The sequence below is a fragment of the Jaculus jaculus genome, chromosome 6 (genome assembly GCF_020740685.1).
Source record: "Jaculus jaculus isolate mJacJac1 chromosome 6, mJacJac1.mat.Y.cur, whole genome shotgun sequence".
Taxonomy (NCBI): domain Eukaryota; kingdom Metazoa; phylum Chordata; class Mammalia; order Rodentia; family Dipodidae; genus Jaculus; species Jaculus jaculus.
The window spans coordinates 42,924,220-42,944,910 of NC_059107.1; the positions used below are offsets into that span (position 1 = coordinate 42,924,220).

At 46.5% G+C, this 20,691-nt stretch overlaps 1 protein-coding gene across 1 annotated transcript in view; it reads right to left on the reverse strand.

Moving 5' to 3' along the window:
* Rpia (ribose 5-phosphate isomerase A) overlaps nt 1–18,010 on the reverse strand; it is a 37,142-nt gene extending 19,132 nt beyond the window's left edge. Inside the window, exons 1-3 of the mRNA XM_004660503.3 lie at nt 17,726–18,010; nt 9,169–9,229; nt 7,550–7,605 (exon numbers count right to left, since the gene is read on the reverse strand). Of these exons, the coding sequence (XP_004660560.1) occupies nt 7,550–7,605; nt 9,169–9,229; nt 17,726–18,010 (402 nt within the window). The remainder of the gene's footprint in view (nt 1–7,549; nt 7,606–9,168; nt 9,230–17,725) is intronic.
* Between the last annotated feature and the right edge of the window lie 2,681 nt (nt 18,011–20,691).

The window sequence follows — 20,691 nt, forward strand, 5'->3', positions numbered from 1 at the left end:
TAAAACATTTTTGAAAATGAGTGTTTCAATGAATCAAGTAGAGGAGGCTCATATTATAGATGTAAAAGCCAAAGAAAGCAGAAGCAAAGAATCGCATATGAGTTTTCTCTCACATGTGGAATCTAAATGTAAACACACGCACCATGAAACTAGAAGGGGCACTACAAGGGGGAAAGGGGCTAAAGAGAAGTGCTGGAGAGACGGCTTAGCGGTTAAGCGCTTGCCTGTGAAGCCTAAGGACCCTGGTTCGACGCTCAATTCCCCAGGACCCACGTTAGCCAGATGCACAAGGGGGTGCATGCGTCTGGAGTCCATTTGCAGTAGCTGGAGGCCCTGGTGTGCCCATTCTCTCCCCCCCCCCCCCCGCCTCTTTCTCTGTCACTTTCAAATAAATAAACATAAAACAAAAAAAAAAAGAGAAGAAGGGAAAAGAAGAGGCTAGTCAGGCAAAGACAAAATATCACATTTTCTCTCATGGAGAATCAAGATTAACCACACAAGAGTGCACGTGACAAGGAATCAAGATTAGCCACACACGTGTACATGTGACAAGAAATCAAGATTAGCCACACACATGTACACATGACAAGAAATCAAGATTAGCCACACACATGTACACATGACAAGGAATCAAGATTAACCACACATGTGCACATGACAAGGCATCAAAAGGAAGATGACCTGGGGAAGGAGGGAGGTGCAGGGGTAAAGGATAGTGGCAGGTAATAAGAACAAAGTACTCTGATACACAAATATGAAAAGTTCATAATGAGGTATTATTCTGTATGCTAACAAAAACAGTAATAATTTCAAAAACAGGACATAAACCATTTTGACTTCCTTTTGATCAGCTCGTTGCTTATTTGTTTTGATTTTGTGAGCCCTGGCTGGCCTGGAACTTGTTCTTTACACCATACTGGCCTTGAACTTGTGATGATCCTCCTGCCCCTGCCTCTGCCTCCTGAGTGCTGGGATTACAGACATGCACTATCACACCAGTTTAACCATTTCAGGAGACAGAATCTGGCTAAACTGAACCCAAAATAAGTTGGCCTTGGGGTTGGAGGAACTGAGTACATGAATTTGTCAAAGCTCTATGAACTGTGAAAGGCTGCTCGACCTAATTAACTAGAACAGGCCAGCACTTCCCAGTCTGGATACAGTTATTAATTATGGTCATAAAACACAGGTGAGTTAAGAGACTATTATGTGAAAAACACAAGCACAACTTCCAAAGACAGAAATTTGAACACCTGTGTTTAGTTCAGCTCCTTCCCAAAGCCTCTTTAAAACTACAACAAAGAATTTTTTTTTAAAGACATAAGCCTCACAGAATAAAACCACTACCAATTCTTAAAAGCTAGGTCCAGACCTGGCTCACTGAGCAACTCTGAGTAGCCCCAGACCTCACCTAAAAGCCACATGCTGTGTGGGTTTCTCTAGTCCCAGCAAGCCCACACAAGAAGGGGGGAGGTGGGAGGGAAAGGACCAGTGAACAACAGACCCTGCCTCAAAGCCAAAGGGAAGACGACGACAAGGACTGACTCGAGCACTGTCCTCTGACCTCACGTGCACACTCACACTCACACCAAATGTACTCAGAACTAATAACAAAATTAAGCTAGGTCACAGTGACAGTTCATTTTGGTTGTCAACTTAACTAGACTGAAGAATGTCTAAAAGCTTCGGGTTCATCAGTGAGGCTTTTTCTGGAGAAAACTGGCATGTGAGTTACTGAGTAGCAAACCAAAGACCCACCTTCACTCAGGACACCAGCGCCCAAGGCAGGGGAAGCGCTTTTGCATGCCCACTCGACCCCTCATGCTGTGGGGCTTTGCATTTGGTTTGGTCTGAGTTCTTTTTTTTTTTTTTTTTTTTTTTTGGTTTTTTGAGGCAGGATCTCACTTTATCCCAGGCTGACCTGGAATTCACTATGTAGTCTGAGGGTGGCCTCAAACTCACAGCGATCCACCTACCTCTGCCTCCTGAGTGCTGGGATTAGAGGTGTGCGCCACCACGCCTGGCCTGTCTGGGTTCTTGCTGCTGTGGTGCTGCCCACAGACCAGACTGTAAAATGAACCTCTACGAAGGAAGACCTGCCCAGTGGCCCTCCAACAGGACATCCTCAGCCTCACACTGGGCCTGCACTGGTCCTCTGGTTCGAAGGCTTTCAGTTTCTGAGAGTGGGTAGCTGCCAGGGTACTCCAGCCTGCACATGACTGTTGTGCGGTGACTCAACTCCATAAGGCAGTCCCATAAATCCTTTTGTATAACAATTCTATTGGCTGTTTCTCTAGAGAACCCTGATAAATACAGCCACTGATGAACAATGGTCAATGACACAGATAAGGAAGATATCCCAGAGCAGGGCGGGAACAGCTAGGAAGCAACCAAATAAACAAGAGGAAACTTCACCAAAGATTAAGGAAAAGGTGTAATTAAGAACTCCAGAAAATACACATAATGATAGGAGTTTTAAAAAAGGAAAACTTAGGGGCTGGAGAGATGGCTCAGCAGTTAAGCGCTTTCCTGTGAAGCCTAAGGACCCTGGTTCGAGGCTCGATTCCCTAGGACCCACATTAGCCAGATGCATAAGAGGGTGCATGCATCTGGAGTTTGTTTGCAGTGGCCGGAGGCCCTGGCGTGCCCATTCTCTCTCTCTCTCTCTCTCTCTCTCTCTCTCTCTCTCTCTGCCTCTTTCATTCTCAAATAAGTAAATAAATAAAAACAAAAAAATGGGGGGGGAGGGAAAACTTAGCCAGGCATGGTGGTGCACGCCTTTAATCCCAGCACTTCGGAGGCAGGGGTAAGAGGATCACTGTGACATCAAAGCCACCCTAAGACTATACAGTGAATTCCAGATCAGCCTGGGCTACAGTGAAAGCCTACCTTGGGGGGAAAAAAAAAAGGAAACCTGGTTGAAAGCCTACTGACATATCCATATCCTGTTCACCTACTGCCAAAGCAGCATGGCGATTGGCTCTTGGGAGAAGAGAATGCAGCTAGTCTTAGAGCTGGATCTACAGGACAGCTGGGGCAAAGGGTGCTTCTTCTGTGACATCAAACTGCACAGAGTTACCCCAAAACAGAGTGCCCTATCAAGTCCCCATGATTCCAGGGACTTGAGACAGATGGGAGACGCATCCCTCCCTAGCGCACTGGGTAGGTTTTATAGTCTGTTAAAGCGACTACCAGTGTTTATAAGTTTTCTAGGTTTATATTTAAACACTCCTCCTGATGCTCATTTTCCTGTGAATAAGAAAAGATGGGACAATCTAATCCCCTAACTAGCAGCTGTTGGACTCTCCTCTGCTTCCTGGATGCCTTGAACAAGACTGTCAGACTAACAGCCAAATGGACCACCCTCTCATGCCCACACCAGCAGTCTTGAACACTCCACACATAACCTGAGAAAACTGCAGCTGACAACCCTGGCTCTGGAAGGCACAGCCTTAGCTGGGGCTATCTAAAACAGTTGTACCAGCCGTTTTGCCATCATAAGCCTCAATGAACTCCAGATGACGCTGCAACCATTTCCACCTTGGTCAGAAAGGGTTCACTTTGTCTCGTGGTCTAGCAGAGGAACTTCTGTGACTGCTGCTAACAGGCTCCTCTCCTCTCACGTGGTCTTTTCTCAGTACTTCCAAGCAGTGCAGCTGAGCTGGTAACCGAAGCAGCAGCAGAGGCCGCAGAGGACAGTGTGATGGCAAAATCAGTGGAGCAGAAGAGGTAGCTGCTAGCCAGTAAGCAAGACAAGCAGTGAAGGTCCCAGTGGCCCAGCAGCGGCACCACTGGAGGGCCCAGCAACTACACAGCTCTGCTGGGTGCCTCCACAGTCCTGGTGGAGGGAGGTACCCCACATAGTTCTGGCAAGGGCTGAGCTGTAAAAGGATTAGGCACCCAGCTGCCTAACAACTGGAGAGGCCAGGACAGAAAGGACAACATGAGTAGAGAGAGGATGTCAAGAGAGTAGAGAGCCAAGACTGAAGAAGGGTAAAAGCCTCTAAAGAGCCCGAGAAGGGAAGCTGTAGGCCCTGGTCACTGGACCAAGTCTTCAGAGCTCTAACACTGGCCGCTGCCAAGGGTTCCAAAAGCTGAGGCCTGTGGGGACTGTAACACTTCCAGGGATAAAGGTCCCTCTACCTGGGACCTGCACAAGGAGGGTGCCATTTGCCACTTCTCACCTGCCTACTGCCTCTGCTTAGTGTTGCCACACCCTGAGGGAAGCCAGGCTGCTAGAGACCAGCATTTGGGAGCTTCTCCTCACCACCCAGGATTCCTATCTGAAGAGCAAAAGAACCCTGGGCCATTTGACTGGTGACAGAGTGTGGTGGTTTGATTCAGGTGTCCCCCATAAACTTAGGTGTTCTGAATGCTACGTTCCCAGCTGATGGAGATTTGGGAATTAACACCTCCTGGAGGGACTATATTGTTGGGGACGGGCTTATGGGTATTATAGCCAGTTTTCTCATGCCAGTGTTTGGCACACTCTCCTATTGCTATTGTCTACCTTATGTTGGCCAGGGGGTGATGTCCACCCTCTGCTCATGCCATCGTTTTCCCCTGCCATCGTGGAGCTTCCCCTTGAGCCTGTAAGCCAAAATAAAGCCTTTTTCCCACAAGCTGCTCTTGGTTGGGTGATTTCTACCAGCAATGAGAACTTGACTGCAACACAAGAGTGAATGGGAAGTCTAGTGTAAGCCTCACTCACATGACAAGAGTTACTCTCCATGTGATCTACCATCCACCAGACTCTAGCCTCAGCCTGCTCTATTGGTGACAGAATGATCCAGAAGCAAGGAGGAGCCAAGCCAAGCAAAGGCACTTTTCAAGCCTCTGGTGGCTTCTCACTGGGTCATGGCCGAACAGTAGCCACCACAGATATCACTCTGAAAACAAGAGAATTGCAAGCAGTTTACATCCAGAATATGGACAGAGTTCCTGTAATGCACTTCACCCACTTGGCTCCAAGGACATGGTCAGCCATGCCTGCTCCTCCAGAAACAGAGGTGACCAGTCTTCTCTAGGAAATCTGATCAGCAAGAGGAATGAGGCAGGCACTGGCTAAACAACTTCATGCAAACCAGCCTCACCCAGAGAGCTCACTGCTTGAGCAGCGTCTTGGCCTACCTCTTGTTAAATGAGGAGACTGAAAAAAAACAAAAAACAAGAGTTTGGTTGTTAAAAGATTATATTTGATTCCCAAATTCACAGTTAGTTTGCTGTACGTAAATTTCAACTCTCACAACCTGATAAAAGCAATTGAAAAAACATATATACAAGAAGAAATCTTCAAAAACATGTCATTAACGTCCACAGACAAGAAATTAGAAAAAAATCAATCTCATTAAAGAAAAGAATAAGACCATGCCAGGGGACAAAAGAGGACAAGAAGAGGTGAATATGATCAAAGTATATTACATACCCACAAAAAGACATCGTAATAAACCCCACCGTTTTGTACAACAGAGTAATTTTATAGTAATTTAATATGATTTTTAAATATCTTATTTATTTGAGAGAGAGAGAGAACAGGCACACCAGAGCCTCCACCCACTGCAAACGAACTGTGCATCTGGTTTTAAGTGGGTCCAAGAAATCAAACCTGGAGCCTTAGGCTTCACAGGCATAAACGCCTTAACTTCTAAGCCAGCTGTCCAGCCCAAATTTAATATAATTTTTTATAAGACAAAAAAAAAAGACCTTAACTGCTACAGTTAAGAAACATGAGGGTTGAAAGAATGAGGTCAGGAACACCAGGTCAGATAAGAGGGCTCGCGGCTGGTTATGAATGAGATTGCCAACCTGACCTGGAAGAGGAAGGCCAGAGTGCCGGGAAAACCAAAGAGGAAGCCTTTGGCAGGTTCCAGCTGCCCCCCCCCAGAGGGGGGAGCTCCCCCCCCCCCCCCCCCCCCCGGGAAGAGCATGTGGAAGACATCACTGCCCTTTCCCCTATTTAAACTCTCAGCTTTACGGTGCTTAAACCTTTATACAGATTGCTGCATCTAATTATAACAGAAGGGGGGAGGGGGTGAGGACGGCTTCAAGAAAGCCTCTGCCTATATGCCCATGCAGAGGTGGGCAAGGAAGAAGGGGTGGACAAGAAGTTCAAGCCGATACAAGACGCAGAGCCTTCTGGCAGCAGCCGCAGGCCGGGTGTGTGCTGCCCTCTGTAGCACGTACTCGCTTCCTGCTTTGCTTTCTTGTTTTTGCCTCCTAAAATAAACCCTATCTACTTGCTCACTTTACCTGTGCCCCATTGAGAATTCTTCCGGAGTACAAGAACTACTGCTGTGCATGGACTTGGAGGAAGTTAGGGAAAAGGTGTATTTCCCCATCCAAAACAGTACTAAAACGTTTTAAATAAAAATAAGACAAAGCATGGCTGGGAAGATGGCTCAGCGGTTAAAGGTCTTGCTTGCAAATCCTGCATGTCCAAGTTCAATTCCCACGCCACCCATGTCAGCCAGACGCACAGTGGTGCAGTCATCTGATGTTCGCGTTCAGTGGCAAGAGGCCCTAGCTTAAGTGTTCTCTCCTTCCCTCTCCAGGAAAATAAATTTTAAAACATTCTTTTTAAATTAAAAAAAAAATCATTTTAGCACCAGGCATGGTAGCCCATGCCTAAAATTCCTATCCATGGAGGGTTGAGGCCGTAAGGATGATAAGTATGAGGCCAGTCCAAACTACAGAGTGAGACTGTTTCAAAAGGCAAAAAGGAAACCATTCCAAACAAAGGATCACACACCAGAATGGTATCAAGCTCCTCAACGGCAAATTTTTAAAAACCAGAATACACACAGAAAGCCTACAAAATGCTCAAGAACTTTCTTTTTCGTTGTTGTTCCTCCACGTAGAACACTGACAGGCCCAACGGTGCGCAGGCCATAGTGCACAGCTGTGAGGTCGGGAAGGCGCTGGCTACCTCAAGTCCAGCACACAGCATTCAAAGCACTCCTTCCTTCCTCCGGTTCCTACACTCTTCCCAACATTAAGAAAGTTCATGGCGGGCGTGGTGGCGCACACCTTTAATCCCCGCACTAAGGAGGCAGAGGTAGAGGATCACTGTGACTTTGAGGCCACCATGAGACTACATAGTGAATTCTAGGTCAGCCTGGGCTACAGTGAGACCATACCATGAAAAATCAAACAAAAAAGTAATTTCTTAACAGAGAATTCTCAAGAGACAGTTAGTTCCCTTCCAGTCCTCAAAGCCAACTTTCTATACCTTTCCCTGTTTCCACTGTGGTCGTCTACACAGCTCCTGCTATCACAGCTACACTTCCATTACTGTGATTAATTCCTTTCTCATCAACAGCAGGGATGTTTCTTGAGACCACACTGTCATCTCTTCATATTCCAAAGTGCCTGAACTCAAGACATGTTGAATATTGTGGAGCACATGACAATTCTTGATCAGCAAGCACCTCTCCTACTCCTGGCTCCCTCAGCTAGAACAACCTTATACACAGCACAAAGCCACACGTCCAGAAGACCCCACAGGTGCTTCCAAGATACAGGATGGGAAAGAAAGCAGGACATGGCATACCTGGAAGGAAGTGGGGATACAGACGAGGTTCAGATTCTCTTGTTTCACTCTCTCAGCTGTGGAGACAAGAGTCACACCGGTGGTTTTTCACTCTTCACATTTCATTTTTATTGTCACATGTGTGTTTGCTTAAATCTAACTGCAAGGGGAAGGCCTACTCTCCAAGGCCAGTGCCTCTCATTCTGGATTCCCATCTTTGGTGAAAAATCTAGTGACCTCAGAGAACAGGGACACTAGGGAACCTGAGGAAGTTAGCACTGACCACAGAAAGCAGATACAGTGTTCTAATTTTTATGTGACTGATGACACATTAGTTTCAAACAAATCTATTTTTAATCCTAACAGTCCAAAAGATAAGCTACAATTATTATGACAAATGAGGAAACTGAAGAACAGGGAGGGAGAGTACCTTGGTAGTTAAACAGCTAGCTAGTCAGCACAGGGCTAGAAGATGATCCTGGGCAGTCTAGCCCTACAGTCTAACCTTCTATCCTGCATGCCTTTTCCAGGGCAACATCACAACTTTACTTTGCAGTTAGTAAGAAAAAGAATCATTTATGGGCCCCAGAAAGTGGCTAAAACAGATTTACTCATCTTTGATTTTATTCATTTTAAATATCCAGGAAAAATCAATTTTAAAATAAAAGTCAACAGGGCATGGTGGCACGCGCCTTTAATCCCAGTACTCAGGAGGCAGAGGTAGGGGATTACCATGAGTTCAAGGCCACCCTGACGCTACACAGTGAATTCCAGGTCAGCCTGAGCTAGAGATCCTACCTTGAAAAACCAAAATAAAATAAAAATAAATACAAGTCGTGCAAAGCTGTCTTTTTAAATTTTAAGTCTTTTAAATCAAATCTGTCTGTGGAAGGTTTAGATGTCACTCGAAATGCTCAGTAGTTACTGTGCCCAAAAGCCCCCCTCACACAGGGTTAAGGTGGGAAGGTATGGGGCACTACAGCTCCCAGCCACCACCACACCAGGTCTACAACCACTTCTTAATGACAAAGGGAATCTGGACTTTTGCCTGAGCCCTAACCCTTGGCACCTACAAGAGATAGGCACTGGGCAAGCCTATCCCCAGGCTTTTTTCTTCTAAACAAAAAGCAGGGCAGTAGAACCTGTTGAGCAGCCACTTAGGCTAATAATCCTGAGCCTGTCCTGAGCACAGATACAACCCAATCACAGTGAAATCAGCACCTGCAGAAACTAGCCACCAACTGTAGGAGCCCAACTACGTCAAGGTCATGGAGGGAGCAAACTCACTATGACCATAACTTTTGTTTGCCAGAGGCAGTCTCAGACCAGGCACAGGATCCCTGATGGGAACGTACCATGAAGCAGACTACTCAGGTAGGCCTTCACCCAATCGCATTCCTCCTCCCTGGCTGAGCCAAGTAAATAAAGGAAAGGGCTCCCTCAAATTCAGCTAAAGAGGACCAAGAATCCCTCTTCCTAGGGGTTTCCAGGAAACCTCTTCAGTGACCTCAGACAAGCAGTCCCCCTCCTCCTAGCTCTGCAGTGCTGGGGCTAAGACTGACAAGTGCCAAACCTGTGCCACTCCCTCCTGGGCCCCACAATCATACACAGAGCATCGGGCAGACAGTCTGAGAACATACCTATTCGCTGCACAGCATGGACAATTGTAGAACCACTTCCAATTCCAAGCACTTGGTTGTCCTGCCCAAAAAAAGGAAGATAAAACAAAGCTCATTAGTACCGCATCTAGTCCCTCATCCTACACCTTAGAGCTATGAAATTATATAACCACAGGTCCATACAGGTGCTAGGTAGGAGCTGTGCCCACTTCACAGGCACGTAATCACTGAACCTCAAAGCTGTACTTTATCCTGGTGCCCAGCGTCCAGTGGGCAATTCGTCAGCAGGGCCCTCGTCTTTCTCTCCTGACACTTCCAGCATGGCCACCTTCTCCCTACACTCTCCGGGACAAACTGACAGCTCGCCACAACTGCACGGCCACCCGTGCCGCCTCTGAGAAACGGCCTACACACAAACACGGGAAGATTCCTGGCCGGCCCACGGGAGCTCACGAGAAAGAAAGGGGTGGAATGGGCCTTCTGGCTTCAGTTATTTTTCACACAATGAAAAGGTGGGAGACTACCACCTTTAAGTCCGCAGCCAGAGAAACCTCAGGAACACACCCCACCACCCACAACTCTGCCAAAGTCGGAAGGGGGAGGGCCTGCGGTAACCTAAATAGTTAAGCTCATCATCTTCTGTCCAGGTAACACCGGAAGGCCCCTATTGCGAGTGGGAAGAAAGTGAAAGCCTTGAAGGAGCATGAGGAATATTCTTCTTCTGCAACAAGAAAGATGTGAAACAGACACAGAGCATGTCTGCATCCAGTCCTAGGTAAAGGGCTGATGGGGTGGGGGGGTCAGACACCAGCCACTTGCCCCACAGCAAGCAGACACTCAATGATGAAGGGGAGCTGGAGAGATGGCTCAGCAATTAAAGGTGCTTGCTTACAAAGTCTGACATCCCAGGTTCAATTTTCCAGTACCCATGTAAAGCCAGATGCACAAAGTGGCTCATGTGTCTGGAGTTCACTTGCAACAGGAGGCCCTGGCATACTCATACCCTCTCTTTCTCTATTAAATAAATAATAAATAAATATTTAGAATAATATAGAAAAAAAGTATTGCAACTTTTTTTAAAAGTAATGATGAAAAGGCTGGGAAGAATTTTGATCAACATAGCTACATTGGGAAGACACAAAGTAAACATTTCAGCCCATCTTCAAGGTACTGACATGAACTTTAGTTTAAAATAAAGGAAGAGGGCTGCAGAGATGGCTTAGTGGTTAAGCACTTGCCTGTGAAGCCTAAGGATCCCACCCAGTTCAAAGCTCGATTCCCCAGAACCCATGTTAGCCAGATGCACAAGGGGGCGCATGCGTCTGGAGTTTGTCTGCAGTGGCTGGAGTCCCTGGTGCGCCCATTCTCCCACCCTTCCTCCCTCCCTCCCTCCCTCCCTCTCTCTCTGCCTCCTCTGTCTGTCACTCTCAAATAATAAAAATAAACAAAAAAAAGGAAGACTGTTTACAATCATGGAAGTTGTTAATAAAAAAATAAATTAAAAAAACAAAAGATGAAGGGATTGAGTAAAGGAAAGATGGAGGGAGTCTAATCAAAACCTAAGAGGATATAAATAAATCATATGGAAACCTACTTTTGGACAATAGAATACAATGGAGCCATAGATTGTTACTAGAAAATTTTCAGGGCCAGGGATGGAATACCTTCCGGTGAGTTGTTAGCAACAGAGGTCCCCCAAAACATTACAGGCCATTGCAGAGGCCCTTGGTTTCCCAGCAGGAAGAGATGGTAAGACCATATTACTGACGACTGCACATACCTGGGCTGCAAGGTCACTGAGAAATCCAGCTGGAACTGAGCTGATAACCTCCTCCATGTAGACCAGCTGACAGAAAGCTGGAAGCTGGAAGAAGCCATTCTGCATGCAGCTCAATGGGAGAGAGAAATCACCAGTGAAGATACTCCACACTGGATACTGCAAGCCTTATATTTGGCCAAACAGGCCAAATGAGCCAACAGATGCAATAGTGGCACATCTGTTTGGGGAAAACCAACTGTCCTCTAACTGGACTGGAGGCCAGCTCCATGGGAAGGAATACATCCCTGATACTGAAAACCTAAAACAGGGGTAGTCATGAGCCCTAGGGGTATAACATCTGCTGCTGTCTGGCTCAATGTATATACTATGCTCATCAAACTACCCAGTAAGCACTTCTCTTAATGTTCATACCCACATATTAATGCTACTCTCACTTTTTCATTACAGAACTTTCTCTTTTCAGATGGCAGTGACCTTGGGATGACTAAGAAGGCACCATGGTGCTGAGAAGAAGTGACAGGAGTGCTCAGCATTGCAATATCTCTATCACCCCTTCCAAGGCTCAGGGTCTAATGCGGAAGAGGTGACGGAAAGAATGTAAGAGCCAAAGGAAGGGTAGGACTCCTTACAACATGCTCCCCTAGGCACAAAATGGCCTCACAGTGCCTGACACTACCTACACAAGACCATCATAATAGGAGGAAAAGATGATGACATCAAAATAAAAGAGAGTCTGATTGAGGGGATATGATAGAGAATGGAGTTTCTAAGGGGAAGGTGGGAGGAGGGAGAGCATTACCATGGGATATTGTTTTCAATCATGGAAGTTGTTAATTATAAAAAAGAAGAAGAATATAAAGAAGGAATTAGAGTAGGGAGCAAAATAATGCATAATTAAGGTTAGTTCGCCCATTCTTAGACATCCATTCCTTGAGTGACTAACATGCCTACATGCAGAATTAAACATGTGACCTAAAATAAAGGAAACATGTACACATGGAAGAGAGGGCCAGGCTTTATCCTGCTTCTAGTTACTTGTGGGTGGGTTCCAGAGAGGAAGGTTTTGTTCTTTTAGCAAAAGCTGCTTCTAGTACCCATGCACCCCAAGTACAAAGTTCAAGAAATACACGTCACGATACTCAATCCACCATCTTAAAACATGGGAAGAACCTATGAACAGACCGGTCAGACCACAAAATGCTCAGCAAGGCCATGGACTACTAACTGTTAGCAACTAATACAGAGCTCAGTTGCCAAACAATTTCCTGGGACCAACCTCTTGCCAACAATTTCCTGGGACCAACCTCCTGCCAGCCAGACTGTGGCAAAACAAGCCCAGAACAACAGGGTGAATTACTACCTACCTGCCAAAAACGGTTACAAATGTTAACATAAAGGCAAATTTCACAACAATCCCTTATGACCTGAAGACCCACTATTCCCACTGCAAAGACTCATCCAACATTGACAGGAAAAATTTAGAACTGTGAATGCTTGAACTTCTTGCATTATTTGATGCTACAAGGCTATGTACTAAGACAGCTCTGTAGACTTTAACTTGCAGAAAACTTAACAAGTCAAACAATTCTTACCCATAAAATTCAAACTAATTGGACTGGAGAAATGGCTTAGTGGTAGTAAAGGCACTTGCCTGCGAAGCCTAAGGACCCCAAGTTCAATATCCCAGGACCCATGTAAGACAGAATCAGAAGGTAGCACATGCATCTGGAGTTCTCCTGTAGTGGCCAGTGGCCCTGGCATGCCCGTTCTCTCTCTACCCTTTCTCTAATAAATAAATACAAAATAAATTAAATTTTAAAAATTCAAATTAGGGCTGAAGAGATGGCTTAGTAGTTAAGGCACACACCTATGAAGCCTAAGGACCCTGGTTTGAATGTTCAGGTGCCACATAAGCCATATACACAAGGTGGCACCTGCGTCTGGAGTTTGTTTGCAGTGGCTAGAGGCCCTGGCACACCAATTCTCTCTCTTCTCCCTACCCCCATCTCAAATAAATAAAAATTCAAAGTAATTATGCTCTATGAGATACAGCTGGTTATCAGCTTATAGATATTACTTATTGAATTCTTATAAATTCAAGTTAACATTTCTTGACTGCATATAAATTTATGGTTCTTTAGCTTCTGTTGCTATGGTTTAAATGTTTGTCCCTTCCAAAACACATGTGGATTTAATTGCCTTTATAAGAGATGTTCCATGACTTATGATAGGGTTGTATCCCAATGAACCCACTGAAAACTGAAAATAACACTTGAGATTTGCATCACCTTCACACTATGAAAAATACCAGCCAGTAAATGTATATATTATTAGTTCATCAAGCTGCCCAGTAAGCACTTATCTTAATGTTCATACCAATATATTAATGCTACTCTCACTTTTGGTGGAGAACCTTCTTTTTTCAGGTGGCAGTGATCTTGGGAAGACTCCAAAGGCATCATGGTGCTGGAAAGAAGTGACAGGAGTGCTCAGCACTGCAATATTTCTATCACACCTTCCAAGGCTCAGGGTCCATTGCGGAAGAGGTGGCAAAAAGAACGTAAGAGCCAAAGGAAGGGTAGGACTCCTTACAACGTGCTCCACCAGACAGACACAAAATGGCCTGGATATCCATGACCTCACAGTGCCTGACACTACCTATGCAAGACCATCGTAATAGGAGGAAAAGATCATGACATGAAAATAAAAGACTGAAAAGAGGGGGGTATATGATGGAGAATGGAATTTCAAAGGGGAAAGCGGGGGAATGGAGCGCATTACCACGGGATATTGTTTACAATCATGGAAGTTATTAATAAAAAATAATAAATTTTTTTAAAGTTTTAAAAATTGGGGACAGCCACAATGATTTAAAAAAAAAAAAACAGCCAGGCCTGGTGACACATGCTAATTTTAATCAGAGCACTCACAAGGCAGAGGCAGAAGAATCACTATGATTTTTAGGTAAACCTGATACTACACAGTGTTTCAGGTCAGCTTGGGCTGCAGCAAGACCCAACCTCAAGAAGCTAGATGGATGGATGGATGGATGGATGATAGATAGATATCAGTAACTATCTATATGAGGAGGATATGGGACTTTTAGTGAGTTATTAACCATGAGTGTGTCACTCTCATGAAATGGGTTGGTGCCCACCATAGCACCAATATCTAGCTATCTTTCTTTCTCTTGCCAGACACCTGGGCCGTAAAATTAACTTCCCAGTCTTCTGAACTATGAGTCAATAAATTCATTTGTTATAAATAACCCAAGCTCCAGTATTATTACAGCAGGTGACCTAACATACCTGTGAACAGGTTCCTACACCCTGTCCAACTGTCATTAATTTAATGAGTTAAGTAAAATCTTGACTTATGAACAGATCCTTATCATGATGTTACCTCAAAAAAAAAAAAAATCATCCTCTGGGCTGGAGAGATTTCTTAGTGGCTAAGACAATTGCCTGTGAAGTGGAAGGACCCAGGTTTGATTATCCAATACCCATGTAAGCCAGATGCACAAAGCGGCACAAGCACCCGGAGTTCATGCACAGTGGCTAGAGGCCCTGGTGTGCCCATTCTCTCCATCCCTCCCTCCCCCTCTCTCTCTTTGTCTGTATCTGCCATTTCTCTCTCAAAGAAATTTTTAAATCATCTTACTTTATCAACTCCCTCTCCCCTCCCCCCACACACCTCACTTTGAACTCCAATATACTCAATTTGCTGAAATAACCATGCATTTCAAATTTCTTAAGAGTTCTAACAACTGATTAACAGTTCTCCTGGCAAGGCAAATCCCAATTCAAACTTCAAAACTCTGGAGGTCCCTCAAGACAAATCCCTCAGTCCCACAGCACAAAAACCACTTGCATACAAGGGATAAGCCCCTTGGCCCCACATTTGAGTTGGTCCTTCTCCAAGTTGGACTAGATTTAACACTAGAAAACTTTAGAATGAGTAACCAAAGTACAGACAATTTAGAAGACAGCAACATGCATCAGATTCTAGTGTCTCCAGCAACCACACAGTTGAACACTGAAAATGATTCTAGCTGGGCTTCCATCTTCAGAAGACTTCATCAATTTCTGTGGTCTTAATTTCATAAAAGCCAGTTTTAATAACACACAGTTCCAAAGCCACAGATAGCTTAGGCCATCAGAGCAGATCTTACAGATTCCACTTGTGAGAATATATCTAATGAAATCATTTGGCTACCTGAGCAAACCCCAAAAGTAAGGTATTCAAAACAAGAGACACTCGGGTGTGGTGGTGCATGCCTTTAATTCCAGCACTCAGAAGGCAGAAGTAGGAGGATCGCAGTGAGTTTGAGGCCACCCTGAGAATACAGAATGAATTCCAGGTCAGCCTGGGCTAGAGTGAGAGCCTACCTCAGGGAAAAAAAAAAAAAAAAAAAAAAAAACAGAAGCCATCACAGAATCGTCACAAGACATTACATGTCATTCAAAATGGTTAACTACCTCTACATGTAAAAATCTTTAAGTAATGTGACTTCTCATTGCCAAGGCAAACTGAACCTGACCATTGCACTTGACCTGAAGCTGAGATGTCTCACTACACAGCAGCTATTGCCAGAGACCCCATTAGCAAGCTCTTGTCACCCACAGGCCTCCAAGCAGGCAGGTGGCACACAGGTGAACCTGGGTGAATTAGACAAGCTCTGTGCAAGGCTTCATCTTTGGCTTCTAGAAGAGGAACTCCAGGGTTCCGCCAGACCTCTATGGCTCTTTTTTTTTTAATTTTTTATTTATTTATTTGAGAGCAACAGACACAGAGAGAAAGACAGATAGAGGAGAGAGAGAATGGGCGCGCCAGGGCTTCCAGCCTCTGCAAACGAACTCCAGACGCGTGCGCCCCCTTGTGCATCTGGCTAACGTGGGACCTGGGGAACCGAGCCTCAAACTGGGGTCCTTAGGCTTCACAGGCAAGCGCTTAACCGCTAAGCCATCTCTCCAGCCCCGCTCTATGGCTCTTAAACTATGCGACTGTGCCACCCTGAAATGAAATGATGGACCCAATGAGCTAGGGGCGCAGAATCCCTGCACCCAGAGACTCTAAGCACAGGGCAACCAACAACCCACAACCTTCCTATCTCTCTTCCCACTACCCACAACTCAACGAACAAGTCCTAGGCAGGTCTCACTGCAGCCAACACGGACTCTGGAGATAAGGTTAACTTTCCTCCCAAGAGCAGTTTAGGGGCTGGGCAGCAGAAACACTCAGATGATGAGACCGACCACAAGCTACACAGACGCAGCAGCCAGGTGCAGTGGCCGGTACCTCTAACTCCAGCACTTGGGAGGTGGGAGCAGAAGGAGTAAAAGTTGGCCAGCCTGAGCTACATAGCCAGACCCTCAAAAGAGAAATCTTGGGAAGTAGGAAAAATGTTTGAACCAAACCCTACAGGACACAATATGACTTTAACAAGTGCCTCCCAAAAAAGCCAGTGGAGATCTCCCCAAAACTGTCTTTGCTTGATGTGGCTGGAATAGTGTTTGGGAGGCACTAACCTTAGATAAGGGCTTTCAGGTTTCTACATAGGTCAGGGAGGCAAGCACCAAACACCACCAAACGTTAACATAAATACCTTAACAAGACAACATAGATATAGGCTTTCTTAATTGTATAGATTTCATTTGCTCATCTAAATTACTTTATGCAGGTATTTTGAAGTTTCACTTTATGGCCCCAACAGCTGTGAGCTCTGAATTCCAAACACAGTGCCAAATTATACGTCTTGCATTCTCGCTCTTAATTCCTGTCAAAAATCCTATTGGTAGCTACACTTACAAGTTCCACCAGAGCAGGAGGCACAGTGGAACTGGTGAAAAGACACTGGAACAAAAGACTCGGTTTGGCCATTCCTCCTTCCACAGAGCAGGCTGAGCCACAGGTTACCGCGGTGGCCCCGCCCACTCAGCCAGGTTGCAGCTAGGCTCAAAGAACGCCGACGACGCCAAGTAACTTGCACAGTAAAGTATTAACAAATGAAACAACTCTGCTAAGAGGACAAAAAGAATCTCAAAGCCCAATCTAAGAACTAGAAAACAAGGCCCGGAAACTCCGGCACAGGTCAAAGATACTCCTCCAGGCTACGCTGAATTTACTCCAATTAAGATAATTGGCGGGTGACAGCAAACTCACGTGGACCGAATCCATCCACACCTACCACTTAACAAATAAGTGGGGCCACTAATCTTACTGAGTAACTGCTAAACATCTCTGCAGCCCCACCCAAAGAACAGCATCCTCCAGACTTCAAGTGCCCACCCAGCCCTGTAGAAAGGGGTTTTAAAGTGTCGCCTTCCCTCCGACGAGCCCACCCAGGGCTCCCAAGAGCAGGCTCAAGAGCCTCTTTCCAGTGAAATGTCAAAGCCCTTTGCAAACCAGCTCTCCGCCGGCTTCCTGGTACAGGGGGAAGTGCAGACCTCCGGGCAGTCCCAGCGCTCACCAGGTCCTACGCCGATAAGGAAGGCGCGCATTAAGAGCCTTAGCCGAACGCTGAGGTCCGAACCTCACACCACCAGCTCCCACTCTGCAAACTGTTCAGCGCGACGAGAAGTCTTTGCACTTTTAGGAGACTTGACAGCAACCGACTCCACAGCTAAAAGGCCTTTCGGGAGTCGGGAGGAGGGGTCTAAACGCGGGGAAAGGGCTCACCCTATCCCCAGTCAGGCAGCCCCCGCCCTCCCAAGACTCCGGAGTGCCCAGCAGTGCCCGGGGCGCGTAGCACGAAGCCATCACGCCGAGGACCGGCGCCCCGCGGCCCCAGATGCTCGCCTTCACGTGGTTCTCCACCGCCGCGCGACCCGCCAGCTTCTTGGCCTCCTCGGCCTTGGACATCGTGGAGGGGGCCGGGCAGGCGCCGCTGGAGCCCGGGCCGTTGGTGCCGGAGCTGCGGGTGCCGCCGCGGGTCCCGGACTGTGCACGCCCCGGCAGCTGCACGTGGGAGCCCGGGAGGCCCCAGCTGTTCCCGCCTCCGCCCGAGGCCGCGCCCCCGGCCCGCCCGGGCAGCGGGGCCAAGACCCGCCCGTAGAGGGTGCTGAAGGGGCCGGGGCGCTGCATCCCGACGCCTCGCTCCAACCTCTGCCGCGGTCCCGCCCCTGGCTCGCCCGGAAGTCGGGTCGCTCACGCACACGCACACGGCCCCTGCGGCGCGCTCTTGAGCGGCGCCTGCTGGGAAATGTAGTTCTATGACGCCGGCGGCCTGGGGCCGAGCCCCAGCCTGAACTACCGGCCCCACAAGACCCCGCGATGACACTGCAGCGGGTGTCAGCGAGGCAGGGATAGCGGCGGTGTAGGCTGCGGACAGCTCTGTCGGCCTTGGGTTCAAGGGTCTACACCGCTACGTGAGGCCCAGGAACTTCCCTGTCTGCGCATGCATCCGCGGGAGGGGTGTTAGAAACCTGACATTGTCGTCTTCCTCAGCCGTGGGGTCGGAACGCGGCCGTGGGCTAGGCCTCAGGACAGTGGTCTGCAGACGTCACGGCCTTCTTAAATGTCAGCTCTAGATTCATTGGGAATTCACACATGCCCATTTGTCCCTCTGATGTCACTCTTAGACGTCTGCAGGCCCAAGATCACACGTTCAGCAACCCCTGCCTTACACATGGTCGTACGCTTGGTGTTGGATGGCATACCGTCTAGATGAATCCTCGATGCCCAGATGGCAAGAGTGGCCTGCAGAGACCCTGCAATCCCTGGTGACTAATAAGGGTTTTGTAGTTAAAAGCTTCCAGTCTTCTTAACCTCTAGAATTTCCTGCTGTGTGGAATGGGAAGGGTGAGATTCTTAATGCCAGCGTTTTGCGGGCAAGAAACTAAAGCTGACCCAGCTTAACATAACCCGTGGAAGTTCTTGGTCTCTTTCTGTAGCCCAGACTGGCCTGGAGCTCACACACACACGTTTGATGCCCAGGCTGGCATCAAACATAAGGCAATCCTCGTACCATAGCCTCTCAAATACTGGGATTACAAGTGTACACCGTCACAGAAGATTGGAAGTTCTTAAAGATATATGGCCTTTGTTCTTGACTACTATAGGGATATCCTTTGCGCATTCAAACTCAGTCTCAACCCTTCATCATTTCTAGGCAAAGCACCAGTAAAAAAAAAAAAAATAATATTGATTCATATATATATATATTTATTTATATATATATATATTTATATTTATATATATATAACCACCCTCATCATCTAGGCTTTCTCTTACTGTGCAGTGCCCTTGAATTGTCTGCTCTCTGATCCTGGGCCTCTACCTTGCCTGTAGGAGCCAAAGGGTTGTGAGGTGGTATTTGCATTCTCAGCTTTATTTCAAATTCAGAAAATGACACAAGGTTCTGTCTGTCTAAAAGGCAGGAGAAAAAAATCTAGAGTTTCACTACTATTGGCCTGCATAGTTCAAAGTCACCCACAGAATATGTGTGAGCTTTATTGTATCACCCAGTAGCAGACAGCTTCAGGTTCACTGTGATGGACTTCCAGACCAGACACAGTTATGGAGGAAGGGATTTATTGAAGCTTACAGATCCAGGTGAAGTTCCAAAATGGCAGAAGAAGCTGGCCTGCTTTCACAGGTCCAAACACAGAGAGAGAGAAGCACCAGCCTAAATGCCACATAGCACAGCACACTTCAGGAACTCCAGCTAGGCACACTTCGCATATCTTTAGATTAAAATTGCAAACCCACCACCACACCTTAAGAGCCACCCAGTGACACCGCCTCCAGCCAGATGGCTGCAGATACAAACTAATAATACAAACTAATAAAACACCGGATATTTTGGGGGCCATCTATCCAAATGACAACATTTTACCCCTGGCTCCCAATAGATTCATAATTATCACACATTGTAAACTGTACTCAGTTCAATTTCAAAGGTCCCCACAGTCTTCTTGATCAATGTAAGATAGTAAGTCCTGCAAAATCAAACAAGTTAAATACTTCCAACCTATAAAGGCACAGAGTAAACATTTTGAACTGTATAATGCATAGCAAGGAGAGACTAGAACAAAGCCAACTCAACCACCATCAAACAAACATCAAACTTCTGCAGTTCAAGTTCAATATAACCAGAGACTGACAGTCTTCAGATTTTTACAATTCACCCCTCCAGCTGGGCAGAGCAGCCAGGGCACACTTCCATCCCAGGCCAACAGTGTGCTCCATGGTAGCCCTTGCATAGTTCTGGTATATCTAAAACATCTTCAGGTCTCTATACAAACCACAGTCCATCTTCCAAAGGCTCTTTCAGCCTATCAGAGCACCAGGCCCTGCTCATGTCACATCTCAGCAGCAGCTCCTGGAACCGGGTGCAAGTCACAACTACTCCACACACTTTTCATGCTTCCAAAACCAATACCAGGTGTGCAGGACACAGACATATTCTTTTTTTGTTTTGGTTTGGTTTTGGCTTTGTTTTTTGTTTCTTAAGGGAGGGTCTTGCTCTAGCCCAGGCTGACCTGGAATTCACTATGTAATCTCAGGGTGGCCTTGAACTCACAGCGATCCACCTACCTCTGCCCCCCCCCCCCAGTGCTGGGATTAAAGGTACTGGCTCCATATTCTTAACTCAGAAAGGAAATAAATCTTAACCTTGAAAAGTAGGTTCCTTCTCCAGTTAACTCTCTCCAAAAGAGTTTGCATTTCTATGAGAGTCTTTCCTCAGGCATCCTTTCCATTATCGTAATGTAAAGCAGTTGGGCCATCTTCCTTAAGATTGCTAATGGTTTGACAATAGCAGG